Source organism: Balaenoptera physalus (genome assembly GCF_965194825.1).
Source record: "Balaenoptera physalus genome assembly, chromosome: 16".
NCBI classification, from domain to species: Eukaryota; Metazoa; Chordata; class Mammalia; order Artiodactyla; family Balaenopteridae; genus Balaenoptera; species Balaenoptera physalus.
The window spans coordinates 4,782,150-4,800,823 of record NC_138898.1 but is presented as its reverse complement, the minus strand read 5'-3'; the positions used below and the strand labels follow the sequence as shown (position 1 = coordinate 4,800,823).

At 43.5% G+C, this 18,674-nt stretch overlaps 1 protein-coding gene and 1 long non-coding RNA gene across 2 annotated transcripts in view; both read left to right on the top strand.

Moving 5' to 3' along the window:
• The window catches only part of VAPB (VAMP associated protein B and C), a 55,383-nt gene that overhangs the window by 21,374 nt on the left and 15,335 nt on the right, over nt 1–18,674 (top strand). Inside the window, exon 2 of the mRNA XM_082428346.1 lies at nt 5,638–5,790. Within this exon, the coding sequence (XP_082284472.1) occupies nt 5,638–5,790 (153 nt within the window). The remainder of the gene's footprint in view (nt 1–5,637; nt 5,791–18,674) is intronic.
• On the top strand, nt 5,799–18,665 carry LOC309644563. The gene is made up of 3 exons (XR_014254489.1): nt 5,799–11,357; nt 11,392–13,270; nt 13,317–18,665. It is a non-coding gene; the product is annotated as an uncharacterized lncRNA (long non-coding RNA).

Genomic DNA, 18,674 nt, shown 5'->3' with positions numbered 1-18,674 from the left:
ATTTTCTCCCAGTCTGTGACTTACTTGGCTTCTCATTCTCCTTAACAGTACCCATTGCAGAACAAACATTTTTAATTTTAATGAAGTCTAGCTTATCGATTATTTCTTTCATGGTTTGTGCCTTCCATATTGTATCTGAAAAGTCATTGCCAAACCCAAGCTTATCTGGATTTTCTTATGTTATCATCTAGGAGTTTTATAGTTTCATGTGTGTGTGTGTGTATCTATCTTTGTTTTCTAGTTGAATTGCAAAGTAAAAATAATACCCCTTAAATTCTGCCCTGCGCTTTACAGGTGGGGTGATACGATATGCTTAAGGTTACACAGAGAAGTAAGGTCAAGATTGAGTTTTGAGTTCACTTGGAGTTTCACTGTCATCTTTTACAGTCATTGGGACCTGAATGCTTAAGTTAGTCTTTTGTGAAAATGGTTATTTGCATTTTCTGAAAGGAAGAGTTTTGTTATAGTCTTCTTCCATGGATCTTGGAATGAACGATTACAAGAAGGAAGTACTCTTGAACCGTGCATAGATTGCTAAAATGTTTAAAAATTTAATGGAATACTTTTTCCACAGAATGCTCTTGTGTTTCTTGACTGATAAGTTTATCTAGCCATTTTTGATGAAATTGTCCATACCTGCAACCTGAGGTCTTACTGTTGAGAATCTCGTTTGCTGGATTATGACCTTCTTTCCTTGACCTTTAAAACCAGCGCTTTATAATTCTGAGACTCCATTTTTGTAAGTAAGACTGAAAAATTAACTGTTCCTGCTTTTACTTTTAATGCTATGCATATTTCTGCTGACATTGTATTATTTACTTTCTAAGGCCAATTCTAGATCTTCTTACTGTCTTAAAATACACACTTTAAAATGACAATAAGCCAAACCTGGGTGGAGGAAATAGTTTATACTGTGCTTAGTTTTATCTTAGTATGTTTTAGAGCATGTCACGGAATTCATATTCACGTTAGTTAATGCTATTCATGAGCATCTATCAAACTCACAAGAATTTTCACAGATGAATATGCATAATATAGGGTATGAAAAACATTATTCAAATTGTTAAAAAGAAGAAAAATTAAATTTTTAAGGAATATTCCTAATTTCTCCCAAATTCATGTTGCTTCATTTTTTTGGATCTCCTTTTTCACGTTAGATGTTAATTCTTAAATATCTGTATAACTATCTGAAATAAGGACTAGAAGATTAGAAGAAAAATGGTTAAAAGGAGGTGCTGCAGTACTAGAGATCCCAAATCATTTTTTTATCTTTTAAAAGAAAAAAGTCTAATTTTTGAAGATTTCATTTGTAAATTGACTCTGTACTGTATAAGCAATGTTTAAGTTCATTGGTGATAAATATGCATGTTGGTATAGTAAAATCCCATTTTTTACATAATGCTTTAATGGAAATGGCAGTTTTATGAAATGAAAATGACTAGTAAAAATATGAATGATTCTCATAAGCCCTTATTACATCATTTTTATTGAGGTTTTTGTGTATTGTAATTCATTAATACAGGGGAAAGGAGAACACTAACATGGTTTATTTCCTATAATTACTCAAATCGAATAGAATTTGTTTTCAATAACATTCTTAGAGTAAATTGCCCAGGGTGAGGAGAGAAGGGTTGGCCTGTTTTTACAAAATGTCGTGATTTTTACACATGAGACTTTGCTATTTTATCAATGATGTTGTTCACTTGCATATATTTTTAGTATAGTTTCCTCCAGATTTTAAAAAAGAAAACCTACTTAAGCCCAAGAAGTCTCTAACACTTAATGGCTCAGGATTGAGTGTTGAGGGAGAGATCTGGGATATTTATTTTATTCTGCTTATTACACAAATATCGTTTGTCTTTCAATAAATTAGACTACTTTTTAGGAGAATCTTATAGGCTGAAATATTATTTAGATTGCTATGTAATGGGTTAACTGGTGGAATTTCCAAAAGCAGATTAGTGTTTACAGTTAAATTTGCTTTATTTTTGTGGAATACCTAGAAGAAAAGGTCATTGTAAAGGATAAACACACTTAAACTCCCCCCTCTGATGAGGCAGGGTGAGGAGGAAGAGACAGGAGAAACTGGGCTGGAAACAAGTAAGTACTCTTAATTTCATCACAGTGAAATCTTGCCAACATCCCTATTTTCTGCTTAGTATACTTCAAACCACCTTAGAAAATCCTCTATTTTTTTGGATGTGTTTGTGGGCCCTTATGAATTCTTGGCATTCTGATCTGACGATGTTTCCATGTTCTTGAGGCAGAATTTTGTTGAAACAAATAACTTTAAGCTTATATCTGGAAAGCTTTAAGGCCTGTTAGTTTATGAAGCACCTTCAGATTGTCAGTGAGAGTGCTGTTTTCCCCCGTAGGCCTTATATTTGAAAGCACACCCCTTTTCAGGTGTCTCACAGTTTTTGTCTGTTTTATTCTCCTTTCCCCCCCAGCATTGTGGGGTCATTTGAGCTGGAGCTCTGCCTATATGATTGGCATGTAAGTCCTTGTGATTGGCACCTTTTACGTGAGGGCCAAGGAATATATGTACATCGTGATTGTGCCCATGTAGGTCTGTCTGAGCTTGTGTTTGTGTGTTTGTTTAATTGCTTTCTTTGACTCCAGAAAACTGGAGTTGTGTTTAGTTGTTCTTTTTTTCTTTTACCATTGCTGAAGTGATACCCACTTCAAGCAAAGAGACTTAATGGGAGATCAGACTTTCTCCATCTTCATTCTGAGCCAGACTGCATGTGTTGGAGAGTGGAAAAGGGTAGAGTCATGGAGAGCTGCTGCCTCCATAATCCCGAAAAGACTGCCTCAGCACCAAGTGTCTTTTTTCTCCCTGGAGGCCAAAAATTTGATACAAGGATGGAGCGTGGTCAGCACCTGGCTGTCCATCACTGTGGCTGAAAATCCTCTTGGGCCACAGCGTACCCACCCTCCTGCGTAAGCTTTTAGTTCTCAGTAAGGAGATGACTTAGCATTTCAAAAGAGGGTTATGTGTGATGGAGTCAGTAGGCGGGATGAGATAGCAGAGGCCTTGCCTTTCCCCATGCCTGGCCACAGTTGGACCTACAAAGTGCCTCCCTCTTGTGGCGTCCAGCTTGACTGCCACGGGGCCAAAGGCAGGGCTTATTGGAAAGGTAAGCAAATGGAGAAATTCTGTCTAGGCATTTCATTCTTTTTTTTTTTGGGGGGGGGGCTCTGCCACGTGGCTTGTGGGTTCTTAGTTCCCCAACCTGGGATTGAACCCTTGCCAGTGGAAGTGTGGGGTCCTAACCGCTGGACCACCGGGGAATTCCCTAGGCATTTCATTCTCGAAGGTGTCATTGCTCAAAGAATGGGAATAGCTTTTAGTATAAGAAACTACAAAACAATAGATAATCTAGTAGTATAATCAGTCCTGCTGTAATGCAGCATATACGTTCCTAAAAATCACCATCCTATACAAAATAGCACAGTAAAAACCATAGGACTTAAGAGGAGGAAATGAGATTAGGTGCATAACACTCAAAAACTTTGTTGGTCATGCACACACAAAGATAGGAACCTAATACAAGCAGAAGCACAGTTTTGCACACATTAAATGGCTCGGAAATATATACATACTATAATAAATATGGCACTTTACCTTGAAAAAGACCTGAAGTTTGCCTGTGGAAGTGGGCGTTGGAAGAGTTGCAGTTTGTGAGGTACTGAAATGGAGGAAGGAGGGTTACCTGAAATCACAGGGAAGGTGACACCAGGTGAGGATGGGTGTGGCCCCTGTCCCACACGGTGAACGGAGGTGCTGGTGGGTGATTGAGGTGTGTGTAGTTGTGTATTTTGTGTATTTCTGTGCCACTCGGTGCAGCTGGGTGCAGTTTTCTGTGATCACTTAGCGTTTCTTGCAGACAAAATCACACATAAGCAAATGTGAAATTCATTTTATGCTCAGATTGTCCCCATAATATGCACATCAATCACATTGAAACAGATTCACGTTTTCAAAATAAGCTTTCTAGCAGAACTGGCTGTAGTTTATTTTATTGGAATTGAGTCCCTTTTCCTTTCTTTCTTTTCACCGTTATTGATTTCTTAATTTATATTTGTTAAGCCCATATCAGATTGATTTTTCATGCCCAGAGCACCTCCAGAGGCGAGAAAGCAGCCTGAGATTTTAATTTTGCCAGTGGTAATCCACGAGGTACTTTCCTCCTTGGTGAGTGACTCTCAGTCAGTCTCTCTCTCTCTGTCTCTGTCTCTTGTCTCTCTCCCCACCCCCTCTCTCCACACACACCCCTTTACCGCATGCCAGGCACAGTGCTGGAGACATAGAAACTGGTAAGGTATCATTCTTGTCCTCAGGAGCTTAGAGTCTCATTGAAAAATTTTCAAGGCGCAGATTTAAACGTCTTGGTTGTGGATCTTCTTAGGGAGCACATGAACCAACTTCGTGTGTGCCTTAGTTTGTGAACACAGGCGCACACACACTTCCCTACCCCACCTCTTACTTCCTTGTGAATGTAGAGATGGGGTAAAGAGCTTGCCTGGAGGAAACACAAAGACATCATTGATTTACATAGTGAAAAGATGTGAATTTGAAAAGGGGTTGAAGAGGACCTAAGAGACCTTGTAGTTCACCCCCGCCGCCCCCAGACTTCTTGATAAACCCTAGTGGTCAGGTGTTGGAGAAGTTTCAGAGTAATGTAAATGGTATGATCCCATTTTTGTTAATCCCCCTCCTCACTCATGTATGTGTGTACTGCTTGTGTAAGCATACGTGATGTGGAAAGATCTCCCATATTGTGAATATTAGTTACCTCAGGGGACAAGGGAAAGCTTATTAACTTCCTCTTTATACATCCTTTATTATTTGGCTTGTTTTAAGAAGCATGTTTTACTTTTTTAATTAAAAAATCTAATAAAGTAGAAAATGAATAAATAATAATCATAAAAAATACCCTCAGGGCACTTTGTTTCAATCTTCCTGGTACCCTGGGTAGTTAAAACTGAACGTGATGTTTCAGGTGTGGGCTGCCCAGCAGGACGCTGAACTTGCTGTAACCGAAGATGATGTTAGCTTTTCCGCAGCGACACTGTATTGCTGTGGGGGCAGTTTGTGTGGATAGACCATTAACACCTCAACGTGTTTCTTGCATCTCTACCACTATTGGCACACTCTGCCTTTGATAATCATTTTGGACCCAGGTCTAGTCCTTTACATTCTCCCTGTTAGATTTCATCTTGTTATTGCGGAAATCAGTGTTCAGCATAGGTTAAGAACTGGCCTTGGATTCAGGCTGCCTGGTTACAGATCCGAACTACCACTAACTAGCATGAAAACTTTAGATAAGTAGTGTGTCCTCCCGAGCCTCAGTTTTCTCCTCTGGCAGTAATCATGAAGTTGGGAGGTGTCACGGAGATACTGTATGCTAGAACACGCACTAGGCCAGGTGCCTGGTGGCGTGGCGAGAACCTGGTGAATGTTAGCTCTTACTGTCAGTGCGTCAGCCTCAGCCGGTCTCTCCTATCCATCATAATGAGATGGTTTTGGATTAACCATATTCCACATCCCTCCCGACCCCAGACCATAAATCAGTCTTTCTTCTAAACGATCCTCCTGAGATTCCCCAATCAGTCTCTTGTCTCATTCCACAGGTCCCTTCACCGACGTTGTCACCACCAACCTAAAGCTTGGCAACCCGACAGACCGAAATGTGTGTTTTAAAGTGAAGACCACGGCACCACGTAGGTACTGCGTGAGGCCCAACAGTGGGATCATTGATGCAGGGGCCTCTATTAACGTATCTGGTAAGTTCTGAGAATGAAGGGGCCAACAGGGTGGGCTGAAAAGGCCCCCTAGAAGTAGTGGGATCTCTTAAAGCTTGTATGTGCAGTATAGCAAAATAATATGGTCGTTTTCTCCCCCACAAGCCCCTGCCCTCTGATTAAAAAGCTCTGTGGGTCCCACTCACCTGTTGTTCTTCCATAATTAAAGTCTCTTTAGTTTAATGCTTACGGCCTTCGTGCCTCAATAGAGCAAAATTAAAATGGTAACTTCAGACTTTGCTTCAGAATAAGTTTGGTTTTCACTCCCTTGAAATTAAATCTGCCCTTTGGCAGTAAATAAAAAAGGGCTAAACAAACTTAATTTTACTTTGTGGGAGAAAGCTAAATGGAGTTATTTTCTTATTTAAGCTAAATGATTTCTGACATTAAGCTCATGTCATTTCCAGTGATTGGTAACTGCACTTTACTGATTGTGAAAGGGTAAGGGAGATGAAGGCTGAGGAAATTGGAATATATTCAAGGGTGCAAGTTTTGTGCATGTCTGATGGGTTTTTTCCCCTTCTGTCTGAGAGGGCATATATTTTCCAAAGTCCAGATTTTGAAAAGATGCTGGTAGAGTGCCCAAATTGAGAATTGGATTTCAGAATTAAGGAGATGTAAGTGATGGGTTTGAGTTTAAATGTATTTTAGAAATGGAATAAACTTTTAGCTCATTAGAACTTCTGGATCCAACAGTGCTTTTTGTATTTGTGGAGGAGCTGTGGGGGAGTGTGTGTTAATCCTTTAAGTATCAGGAGACTGTCACAGAAGGTTCTGCATCATTAGAAGCTACTACTCATTTGAAATGGGTACCTGGCTGGCTTTTTTCATGACAGATTTTGATTGTGATACATTTGGCTATTCATTTGACACCTAAAAGAAAATGACTCACCTCTTTGGAAAGATATAAGGTGTTTCATTATCTGATCATTTCTGCAAACTCTTGTTCCCTGCATCCATTGGTCTCTCTCATTATGGTGCGCCCACACCAGCTGTCCCCTTGTGTGTTTGTCTCTGAGGCTGCAAGACCTGATTTGGACTCTCGCATCGGGTTATTATCCAGGAGAAATCAGGAGGGTGGCAGCCAGCATTTACTGAGGGTCTCTTCTGTGCTGGGCCTGCACACATGTTGTCTCATGTAATTTCTGTTATCTGCCCTGTGCAGAATGCACTGTTACCCCATTGTACTAAGAAGGAGGCCGGTGGCCACAGGCTCACAAAGCTGGCCAGTGATAGAGCCAAGATGTGGACCATCCTGTTTGGCTCTGATGCCCAGACTCTCTGAACTGCAGCATGCTGGTAAAGGAAGGGGCCCAGGATGTTGGCATTTCGGTGTTCCTTGGATCCATATGGTTTCAGTTTTTCCGCTGAAATCAAGGGCAGCTGATATCTTTTATTCCCTTTTTAAAATTGACTTCTTTTTTACCTCTTGATTTCCTTGCCCATGTCAAATTTGAGTAAGGTTGTCAGTAGATGAGACTTAGAAGTTTTCACAGTAAACATGGGGCAGCAACATTGTTTTCTGAATAGTCTCAACAGGCAGTTGTACAGTGTAGGTGTGCTTTCCAATATGAAGTATAAACGTGTGTGAGTATATGTGTATCTCTTTCAGAAAGATTCACCCCTCCCCCATCAGAGGAATGTTTTTTTTTAAGTAATAACTAACCCTGGGCATTTGTTTCGATTTATGTTTGCCTCCTTAAGGAAAACCAAGATTTTGTGGTTGTGGCCTTCCTTTTGCAGATAAGAAGGTAAGGTTCAGAGAGTGGGCGTGAACACCTACAGGCACATGGGTGATGAGTGGCCGAGCTAGTATTTGAAGCCAGGTGTCTGTCCTGATCCAGTGGCTCTTTGGTGACACTAAACTGCCTCAGCAGTGTTAGGGGATGGCCCCACTTACAAATGAATGTAGAACAAAATACCTTGGCGCTCAAAATGTCACGTACTTGGGGAAAGAAGCCACTGAATAACAAAATGTCCATGTGTCTGCAGGCCTTCCTCCTAACGAGACAAGATTATGTTTACGCGTGAGAAAGGGCTCCTTTGTTTTTATTTGCTGTGTACGGGTCTCAGTGCTTGGGGCGCATCTGGGTAGAGCCGGGTTGTACTGCGTTTTCGGGACAGCCTCATCAGTCGGCAGAGGAGGCCAGCCTCCACTGGCTGTCGTTTTCCGTGCTCAGGGGCCACTGTATCATTAGACACTCATGTCTTGGGGTAAAAGCACTGCACTTTTCCAAGGGTCCTGTTAAAATGCAGCCACGTGATGGCATCTAGGTGAGGACGTGGAGTTCCCGGGTTCCTGCGGGTGAGAGAGAGACTGTCCTCAGGGGAAGGAGGAGCCCAGCAGACGCGCAGTGCAGAGGGCTCAGAGGCCAGCCTTCCCTTCTCCCGCCTGCGAGAGTGGCCGAGCTTGGTTGCACCCACTCTACTCAGATCATTAGATCTGGGGTTCGGAAACCTGAACAGGAAGCCCAACCCTGCTGTTTCACCTGTCGGCTGATCTTTGCCAATACTCTAACCACTCTAGGTTCTAGTTTTCTCATTTGTAAGGTGGAGAGAATGGTATCCGCCTCACAGAGTTTTTACCAGTGCTGAAGAATTTTAACGGGAAGTGTGGTACAAGAGTGGGATTGCATTTTTCTTCCACTAGCTTTGACAAAAACTGGCTAGTTTCTGTTGAAGGTGGACCGTACATATTTGAATTGCCTTTTTAGAAATAAATCAATTCTATACATTTTACTAACTTATGAAATTTTTCTAATTCTAATTTAAGAAGGAATTTTTGTTTTTCTTCTTTCTATAATATGCATTTGTTTTATAGTGAAAAGTCACTAGTAAATTTTCAAATACAATCTGTAAAAAGGAGGTCATCAAATCAACTGAAACTACTACCAGCATTGCCCTGCCTACCACACAGAATGTCACAGCATACCTGAAAAGGACATGACTAGTACATTATTTTTTTCCCATTTCTGAAAACCCTTGGGATGTGCCAGCTGATAGGAAAGGTTATAAATCATTCTTTGAGAGAGGGGGGCAAGGAGGAAGGGAAAGAGGAGGAGGAGGAGGATGGTATGTACCCATGGAGCTGGCAAGAGAGACTGAGGTTTGAAGGCACACAAATCAGGGTTTTGATGAGGGATTGAGACTTTCTAGCTGTCAGATGTCTTTCAGACACACCCTGTGAAAGTCTTCTCAGCTGTCAGCGTAATCTGATATTCACAGGACCTTACATTACGCCTCAGAAGTCCGGACGCTGGCCTGTCATGTATTTTCTTCAGAAGACGGCACATCACTCATTGGGTCCTAAAAAACAACAACAACAACTCTTTTGTAAACTCAGGTGGTAAAGTTACAGTTGGAAACAGGTATAACCTAAACTTCTTGTGTCGGTGGGTGAAAACATGTGGACTTCGCAAAGGGGTGTCTTGGGATCCGGTCACTCGGGTCTCTGGTTGACTCCTTTTCTTTGTCCTTTAGGTAGGTGCTCCTTGCATCTCTTTCTGACAGCCCCTTCTGGGATCTGTGCCTATTGGATGAGGCAGGCAGTAGGTGGGAGGGTGCTGGCTGCTTTGTGTTTGCATTAATTGGCCCAGAATGCCATGGTTTTGGCCCCTTGCCCCTTGATACACACCATCTGCTAGAGACGGTTTTGAATTATTCAAATCTGGACCTCAGCAAAATAGGCACACTTAAATGGAGATTGGAGAAGAGGAGATTGGATTTTTTCCTCTAGAGATTTTAGATGCAAGGAAAATAGAACTTTTTGAATTAATGAATTGTTTGAAGCAGTGGGGGGGTCTCTCCGTTTGTTTTAGCTTTACAAAATTAAATCTGTTTTCTGAACTGTCTGGTGGGAAAATATTTTGAAGGTAGATAATTTCTGAAAATGTCTTTGTGGTAAGCTATTATAGTGGTTGTGGATTTTTTTTTTTAATACTGCAGTTTAATAATGAGGGAGTTTTCCATTAATATTCCAAACCATGTTTGCCAGCGGATACAGCAGGTGAAGTGGTAAAATTATGGGCCTATCAAAAATACTTACGCTTCCTGTAATATGATATTAAGTTTAATATTTTTATAACCTTCACTGAATTCTAATTTCACTAAAGTAGCAAGCACGCTTCCATTTGCAGTTCAGTTATGCATATTGGTTGCCTTTGTACCAAGGAAATTAGAAATGCAAAATATCTGTTTGGGGGGGGGCATTGGAAAGAGTCATTAAAGATACCAGTATTTAGGTACAGATACACTTTACTAAGTGTACCCTGGGAATTGAAAATGGATTAACGACACAAATCTTCTAGTGTCTGAATCTGTGTTTTAAATGAAAATTCAAAGAATTAAGGAGCAGTGTTTATTCCTGACATATAGCCCTTTTCAGCACTTATTTCAATCACATTTAAAGCATAAAGTTCTTCCAGTAAAATCCCGAGGACAGAGAATGAATATCAGCAACTCTTCTTGGATGGAAACATTGGTCAATTAATGTAATTGGGTAGTACTGCAGTTGATAATTAATCCTTTTAAAATTTTGCTGACTGAGTTTAAAGGAGCTGCTTGCTTGCCCTGGACCAGCCAGCCTTGGGTTGCAGCTTTTAGGTGATTAGCGTCCGAGTATAAGTGCACCGCCCTTAGAGAAGGAGGTCGGGGATTCATCCGCCAAGTGCTGATAGTGGGAGCTAAATTTGGAGGTTTGGGCATCTTAACAGCCACATTCTTCTTTGTTTGATCGTTTGCTTTGGAAGTCTCTGATAAACAGAACCTTTTTATAAGTGGTTTTCATGAACCAGCTTTATGACTCTCAGATAAGAACAACTCATATTCATACTTGAAAGATGTCTTTAATCTTTTTCACCAGATGAGAGTCTGGTTTTACAAAAAAGGGGGAAATTCCCAACAGTAATTAAGCTTAATCGTGCTTTTAAAGATTTTTTTTAAAGTTTACTGTAATATTTAAGTTTCTTAAGGAGAACCCTATGTTTCACTTTTTATGAGTGTAACACAATTTCCTTATTCTTTACATTTTTCAAAGATCATGAGCAAGAGGACTTATCCAAGAACATTCAGTACCCCTCACTCAGCTGAAGGTAGCTTCAGCTCCTGCAGCGTGGCTGAGGAGCAAAAACCAAGCGTGACTTCGGAGCAGCCAGAAGTCACGTTCCTTTCCCTGGTTACGGCACCTTGCACATTTATACACTTAGGCTCCCTAGTCTTGACTCTCCTGTTTACTCTTACCTTAGACTTTCTGTTAACCCTGTTCTGATGTCCAGCCCATCACAGGCCAGAGTGAAGGGCAAGGGCTGCGAGCGGTGGCCACGGTGAAGGCCTGGACAGGAACACCTCAAAGAACAAGGACGGGAGAGAGAACAGTAGGGATCTGGAATTGCCTAAGCCTCAGGGCAGACCATTCTCCCTGTGCAGTGGATCAGTCCCAAGAGACCTTGCTTGTGGGTCATATTAAGGTAGCGTGTAATGGATGTTGATAATCACGAGAGTACTCAGGAAAGGCTGTGTGGTATTCCAGTATAAAGTGTTAATGGAGATAGGTGGTATTCCAGTATAAAGTGTTAATGGAGATAGGAAAGTGTGTTGGAGCTTTGAAAAAAGATGTGCATTTTAAAAGATATTTACAAAAAAGAGTGAGTCAGCCATGTTCTTTGGCCAGTGCTTGTATATGGCACACCTCATTTTCCAGTGATACTGGGGTACATTTGTACTGTAAACTCTGCACAAATAAATTAATGAGACTCTGAGGAGTTTGTTATCTAAGATGGACTATACTGAACTGGAAAATCCTGTAGAGAACACAAAGACAATTCAATGTCAACTAACTTATAAATAGATACAATTAATTATTTACCCTCTAGACTCTTAGTTCCATCCATGGGTCCCTGAATAGGCAGAGGTCCAGGAAAGTAGTCATGTTTTCAACATTTTGAGCATCCTAAAGGAAATAATAAATTTACTCATGATAAGGGCACCCAGTCTAACTAACATGTCCGCTTTGCTTTAGGCTAGAATTCTGTCACCTCACTGTGGAATACTGGTTATCATAAGCTGATGGCAGAGTTCTGGTTTCTCTCTGATTAGTTTCAGAAAAGTGGAGCAGTGGCATTGTAAATGCAGTTTAGTAGAGAACAGTCTTCTGACAGAGGCATGAAAGCAAAGACAGAGAGTGAGAGAGCGCAGTGGTGATGAGAGGATTGGAAACCACTGTCTTAAACCACGAGATGAAGAGTGAGTGGCTCTGGGAAGTGGGGCGGAAGAGAAGACAGCTGGTTGAGGATTAAAGAGGGTTTCCTCTCTCTGTGCTACCCAGGGAGATTTCTGGAGGGAGCGTGATTCTGGAGGGCTTTGAATGTTGGAAGGGAAGAAGGGGCATACTCTTCAACCAGTGGAAAGCTGCAGGTTAGTTCCCAGAATGTGAGGTAGCAAAGCATGAAGTCCTGGTCTCAGCTTAACTGGGTAGAAAAGGCGAACACGTGGGGAGAGCTCTTATCAGTAGTGTCCGCTGATAGAATATGATCCCCAGGAAGAATGAGGGAGTGAAATAGCATTCCAGTAGGAGCTGCGGCGTGAGGAGGCGGCGTGCAGCACGTGTTCTCCAGGTAGGGCGCCTGGCCCAGCCGCAGCAGCTGGGAACAGGTTAGAAATACGTGTTCTCAGCCCCACCTGTTGAATCAGAAACTGGAGGTGGGACCCTGCCACCTGTGTTTTAACAAGCACTCCAGGTGGGTCTGATGCACGCTGAAGCTGGAGACCCCCTCATGACAGAGTCAGACTAGTGGCAGGTTCAGAGTCAGAGGAAGCCAGGGAGGTGTGACATACTGAGATGTGAGTAGGGCAGGGGGACCGAGAGGGATGTGCCAGCCTCCTAGGCCCAACATGACAAGAGGAGACTTGGGTAACGACAGGAGAATACCTGCGTGCGGGGGTGTGGCCAGCACCATGTGCACACCTGTTGGACCAGCAGGGAAGCCTATTGTTGGATCATATCAGTAAACTGAGAGAACCAGGCTGTGGACTTGAATTGATTGTTTTTCACTTGGGAAATAGGCTTTTTTGTAGCGGGTTTTTGGTGGGAGGAATATCGTGATGGTGAGTAGGGTGTTTAGGGGGAGATTAAATTTGTAGCGTTACAGGGCTATGCAGGGCAGCTTGTCTGAGAGAGACCGGGAGGAGGCGGGGACATCTAGCTGGAGAAACTTGGATGTTGGGGAGTGGGGCTGAGCTGAGATCGCGGTCATGTGAGCAAGGAGAGGGACATTTTAAAGATAAAATTCTGAGATTAAAAAAATAATAAAGCGTGTGTCGAGGTGCTTGTTAGATTTTTATTCATTTGCTCTGTTGCCATTATGCTGCAGATGAAAATGATCTGTGACTTGCTCGGGTTCTCATAAGCTTTTATGCCGCATTTAATCAAGTCATTTCTCCGAGGGGTGTGTGTGTGTGTGTGTGTGTGTGTGTGCGTGCGTGTGTGTGTGTGTGTGTGTGTGTGTGGTAAGCAGCATATATTATGCATTTCTTCTGAAGAAAGTCTGATCTTATTGATCCAGTGTTTTATGACCATGAAGGCCCTTTCCTAACAGGATCCCACTTTCGCAGTCTGCAGTATAGCAGACATTGTATCACAAAGCGTTAATGCTGGTGAGTGGTGACCTGGTCTCCAGGCCGTCTCCTGGTAACAGGCTTCTTTTTAGTGTAGTATCAGCAATACATTTTAAAAGTAGGATAGATGGTTCATTTAAGAGGGTTTTATCATCAGTGTCTCTGGTATTCAAGTGAAATAAATTAAGTTAATGGGACACTCTTTTATAGCCTGTCATGGAAAAAAGTACATAATTTCTGTCACAATTTGCATGTATGCAGCTGAAAGAACAAACGTTTAACAACATTTATTCTGTCATGTTCTCGTAAAGTTCCAGCTAATAGGGTATAACAAATTGAATTCGACATGAGATGATCGTAGCTGAGAAATACAAACTTTTGGACATGAGTTGGGGGCTGTGTTAGTTCAGCAGGGTGCAGCTGCTGAGGCCCAGCGAGGGTGTATGAAATTTCACAAAGTCTCGGTGCCACTTGACCTCCTCCCTCTTGCACGCTGATTGGGGAGCCCACAAGGAAGGAGTGATGGTAGGTGGCAAAGGCCTTCTTTCCACCTGCTGCTCTAGGTGGAAGGAGAGTTGCTGCAGAGGGGGGGCCGAGCACCTGTCTCACACCCCGCGCTTCCTGAAGTTCACCAGCGGCCACCACTTCCACTCAGCTTCAAGCTCTCACCTTGCCAGCCTCACCAGTGCCTCGGGCATCTGCGTTTCCGTTTCATGAGTCCCCGCCTTTGCGGAAGGGGTGTTTGACCTGCCACCTCTGCTGTGTCCAGTGCTCCTGTGAGGTGACTAGTTACCACCAGTACCCACTTCTTTGTGTGCTTACATTCTTGTTGAGCTCGGAGGTCTGAATGTCAGTTACATCCTCTTGAGGGTCTTCTAGCTCTGCACTCTGGCGACTCGGCAGGCAGCGTGCTCTAGGCCTGGAGTTGGGCTGATGCCACCTGCAAGGTCCAAGGGTGGCAGGGGGTCTCAGACAGCGCCCTGCTCCAGAGGTGGAGCAAGAGGTTGCAGGGTGGTTTGGTTAGTGGAGCCCAGGGAACCCCAGTCCCCTCCCTGTAAGGGACACGTGCGCGTGCGCGTGTGCTTCTGTCTCCGCCCGAGGCCTGGGTACATACGGGACTCAAGACTTGGTTTGTGTGAGGCTGCTTTCTCTTTCAAACTGCACATTCTCGCAAGAAGGGGCCTACACAAAGCCACCAGTGCCTTCACTTGAATGAGTAACCAGAGCATTTTCCTCCTCGAGAGGCCTGCGAGACAGCTTGATGTAGAATAACGGTGGTCAGACCTTTTGGTCTCAGGGCCCCTTTACACTCTTAGAAATAAATGACCGAAAGAGCTTTTTTTGATTTGTGGGTTGTATCAATATTTATTGTATTGCAAATTAAACTGAGAAATTTAAAAAGTATTCTTTAGTAACAACTTTAATAAATACAGTTATGCAAACAGTAACATTTTTAGTGGAAAATAACTTTTCAAAAAAATTATGGCTTTATTCAGTATGTTTTGCAAATCTCCTTGATTTCTGGCCAAATAGAAGACAGGCTGGATTCTCTCAATTGGCGTTTGCATTTCAGTCTGTTATAATGTGTTGTTTTGGTGAATATATATGAAGTAAAACCACCTTTACCACAGATATGTATTGGAAAAGGAAAGAGTATTTTTAATAGCCTTTTCAGGTAATTATAGATATTATTCTTTGATACTATACCGAAACTTGACAAGTGACACTTCCTTAAAGTTTAGTACAGTGTAGAATCTGACACCCTGTCAGTGAACCGTTTGAACTTTGTTTCACTAAAATGAATTGGTTTCTCTTGCACTTGATGGCTTTGGTAATATTATGCTAGCTGAGTTATACAGATCTTCCAACTGTTGACATTTCATTATACAGTATCAAAAAAGTACATTCGTTACTATTCCCACTGATCTCATTGGAAAAGTCCTTAAATCTCTAGGAAACTGTGAAGCTCTTGGTGGCAGAGAGAGGTTTTCCAGTATTCTAACTTTTGTTTGAATGCCTGGTTTTTATCACTGGCAACAACTATAAGTTGTTTTCCTTAAAGTGAAAGGCTCACTTCATTCATTTTTCAGGAAAATATCTGCCATATACCCAGGTGTGAATAACCATAGTTTTTCTGTCGGTTGTTCTTTCAAGTAAATGGTTCCATGAGAAAGCGTCCAGTTGAGCTCACAACCTGAACAGTTGCACAGGTGCTTCTCCCAAGGCAGCAGAAATGCTTGATGTGTACTTGTCATTTCATTGTACAGAGTGCTAAGATGCATTGTCAAGGGTTGGAATTTAGTAAAGTCTGCGCTCAGGCACTAGCAGTTTCACCCACTGTTGCTTTTGTGCCGATCGTCACTTCGAATGTCAATGCAGTGGAAAAGGCATGTAATATGTAACGTCTTGGCATTATTATGAGCAGTTTTGACTTTATGGACCACCTGAGGGGTGGGTCTCGAGGTCTGCGAGTAACGCTTCGAGAACCTGTGGTGTGGAAGTTGGACTGTGGACGCAAAGCCAGTGCGGAGCTCTGGTTCCATCAGTTAATACGCTGTCCGTGGGACCCGAGGGAGGCCACTTAGCCTTTCCAAGCCCTGTCTTCTCATCTAGAACATAAAGACATGGCCATCTTTATGACTGTTGTGAGGACTGATGGGAGAACTAAGGAAAATATTCCTTCTTTGGTGCCTAGTCTGTACTAGGCCCTAGTAAAAGTTATTTTCCTTTCTTGGGACATTGCGATGGCATTGGGGATGGGAGCTTGGGGCGAGGTAGAGAGAGAAAAAGGAAGGGTCAGTTTGCTTTAGGACGTGCCTGCCCTTCTTTCTGGCTTGTACCTCCTGGAGGAAGGGGGAGAAGAGTGGAAAGGGAACAGCAGGTCTTCCTGGGGCTCTTTATGTGGGGTTGTGTTAGGGTCTCTGGACCCATCCATTCTCTGTGTGTGATCCAGTGTCATTGGAGCTAAAGAGCCAACTTCTCTGAAAATTAGCAGTGTCTCTGATTGCTCTCATCTGCTGGGCATTGGGCTCTTTACAGAGAATCCTCGTTCAGCCTCAGAGCCCTCCATGCTTCACAGCTGGGAAAGCAGAGCCTCAAGGATGAGGCAGTTTTTCTACTAGAGCTGTGCCCTACTGAAAATCTAAGTGTAGTCTAGGACAAAGTTCTTTTCTTTCCAATTCTAAAAAATCCTAGAGCGTGATTTTGTCACAGCCAGGTGAGATCTGAAATCCTTAAAACCTAATTCACTTTAATTTTTTAAAATCAATATTAATCTGATAGTAGTTTGAAGACTGTGACCAACTCCAAAAAAAGGTGACAGTTCCTGTCCGGGGAGGACACAGTGCATGTGGTACACTGGCTTCTTTCTTATCACATGCCTCTTCCTTACTGCAGTCTTGCAGGTGGAAAAAACGCAATGGGAATTTAGCTTCAGAATAAGAGTCCATGGTTTTGACCTGCTCATCTGGTCATTTGTCCCTGAGGTTAAATGTCAAGCCCAGGTGTGTAGTGATGTTCCAGGCCTGTCCACAGGAGAGCTCCTGCTAGCTCAGTGATGCCAGAGGCAGAGTTGTCTCCGTGCCAGGTCCCAGGCCACCAGCAAGGACTGCTTTGCCAGGATGGAACTGTGCCTTTACATCTGCAAGAATAAAATTTCAAGTAGAGTGGTCCTGTGTTTTAAACAACCTTTTGTTCTCTCTGCTTATGGTCACACTTTGGATTTGGGGTCCTCAGACTGAACATATTGATAGACTTTCTCTGTCCCCAGGAGAGAAAGGACCCATGCATCTCTGAGACGGAGGGGGATGTTTGTATTTCTCTTCCTCATCATGCGTGGTTCTGTGAGATATGTGATGGTGGGTCTGGGGTGCGGGGTGTGACCCCGTCTCGAATTGGAGTGTCCATGGTGGCTGAAGGGGTGCTGACGGCACGTGGCTGCTTGTGGAAGTTTTGCTGCTTCCCAGCACAGTGACCTTGAGCAGGTCCCTTCACTTTGTCGAGTCCCAGATTCCTGTATAAGCTAGGGCTTAGGGTAGGTGCCCTTCCTCTGCTGCAGGGGGTGGTTGATTGTGAGGCTTTAAGCACCTGGGAAGTTCCAAGTGGTGTTCAAGGGCAAGAGAACGCTGCTGAGTGCCAGCAGCAGAGGTGCTGGTGGAGAAGGACAGGACTTGCACTGTCAGAGGACAGAGGGCCAGCCCCTCGTGGTGCCCATGAGCACTGGCTTTCCAGTCAGACCACCTGCGTCGGAGTGTCCACTCCTCCACGGTGTGACCTTGGGCAGGTTAGCTAACCTTTCTGTGCTTCAGTTTTTTCGTCTGAAAAACAGCCATCAAAATAACTTCCACAACATTACCTGCCTTTGAGGTAATGATAAAGCTGAAGTGCAGAGCTGAGCTTCTGGCCCAAGGGAGACGGTCAGTCCCGGGGAGCTCTTTATCAAGGTCAGGGCTACAACGGGCTTTTCCTGTGTATGAAAAAGTTAGTTTTCAGGGAACTTAACGGGATGTGTGGTTTAGTCAGAGGCTTGTAGCAAAACCTGTATTCTAAAGCAGCTGTCATTTAATGGGGTAGGGCGGTAGGTCCTAGGGCAGCCAGTCACAACAGGACGGCACCTCCCTCAGCGCAGTGGGTGTGCTCAGTCAAGGGGGCCCTTAGGTGAGACTCCCCTAGGTTCTTAGGGAGAAAAAGGGTATAAGCTGGTGGTGTCTTCTCCATGCTCTGAGGGTGCTGGTTGTGAAAATTCTCTAACATTCTTGGCAAAATTGCATTTGAAGCATTACTTTGATGACCTTGACGTGGGAAATGGGACAGAGAGAAGCTAAAACAGTTCCTTAGATGTCTTGGATTACTCTGTTTTAGTTCCTGAAGAGACCATTTGCATGTGTCTTCTTGAGCAAAACAGGCACAGGTGTTTCTACCTGGTTGACCTGGATGCAAGGCCCGTAGCAGATGTCTGGTCAGGTGTGCCCTAGCGGCAGATGAGTGGACTGGGGATCAGAAGACCTGGGTCCTAAGCCCCAGTCCTAGCTCTGCCACGACCTGCTGTCGGACCTGGGGCAAGTCCCTCCACGTTCCTGGACCTCGGGTTTGAGACGTGCAAAGCGGGGGAAGAGGCTGGTCATCTTGAGCTGCTCGCTTCGCCTGGGGCCCCTTAAGGCTCAGGTGAGAGGGTCCCGGTAAAGCGCTTTAGAGCCAAACTACAAGTCATCAGCGCAACGAGTGGGTGCTGGCAACCGAGCTCTGGCCCTCCTAAT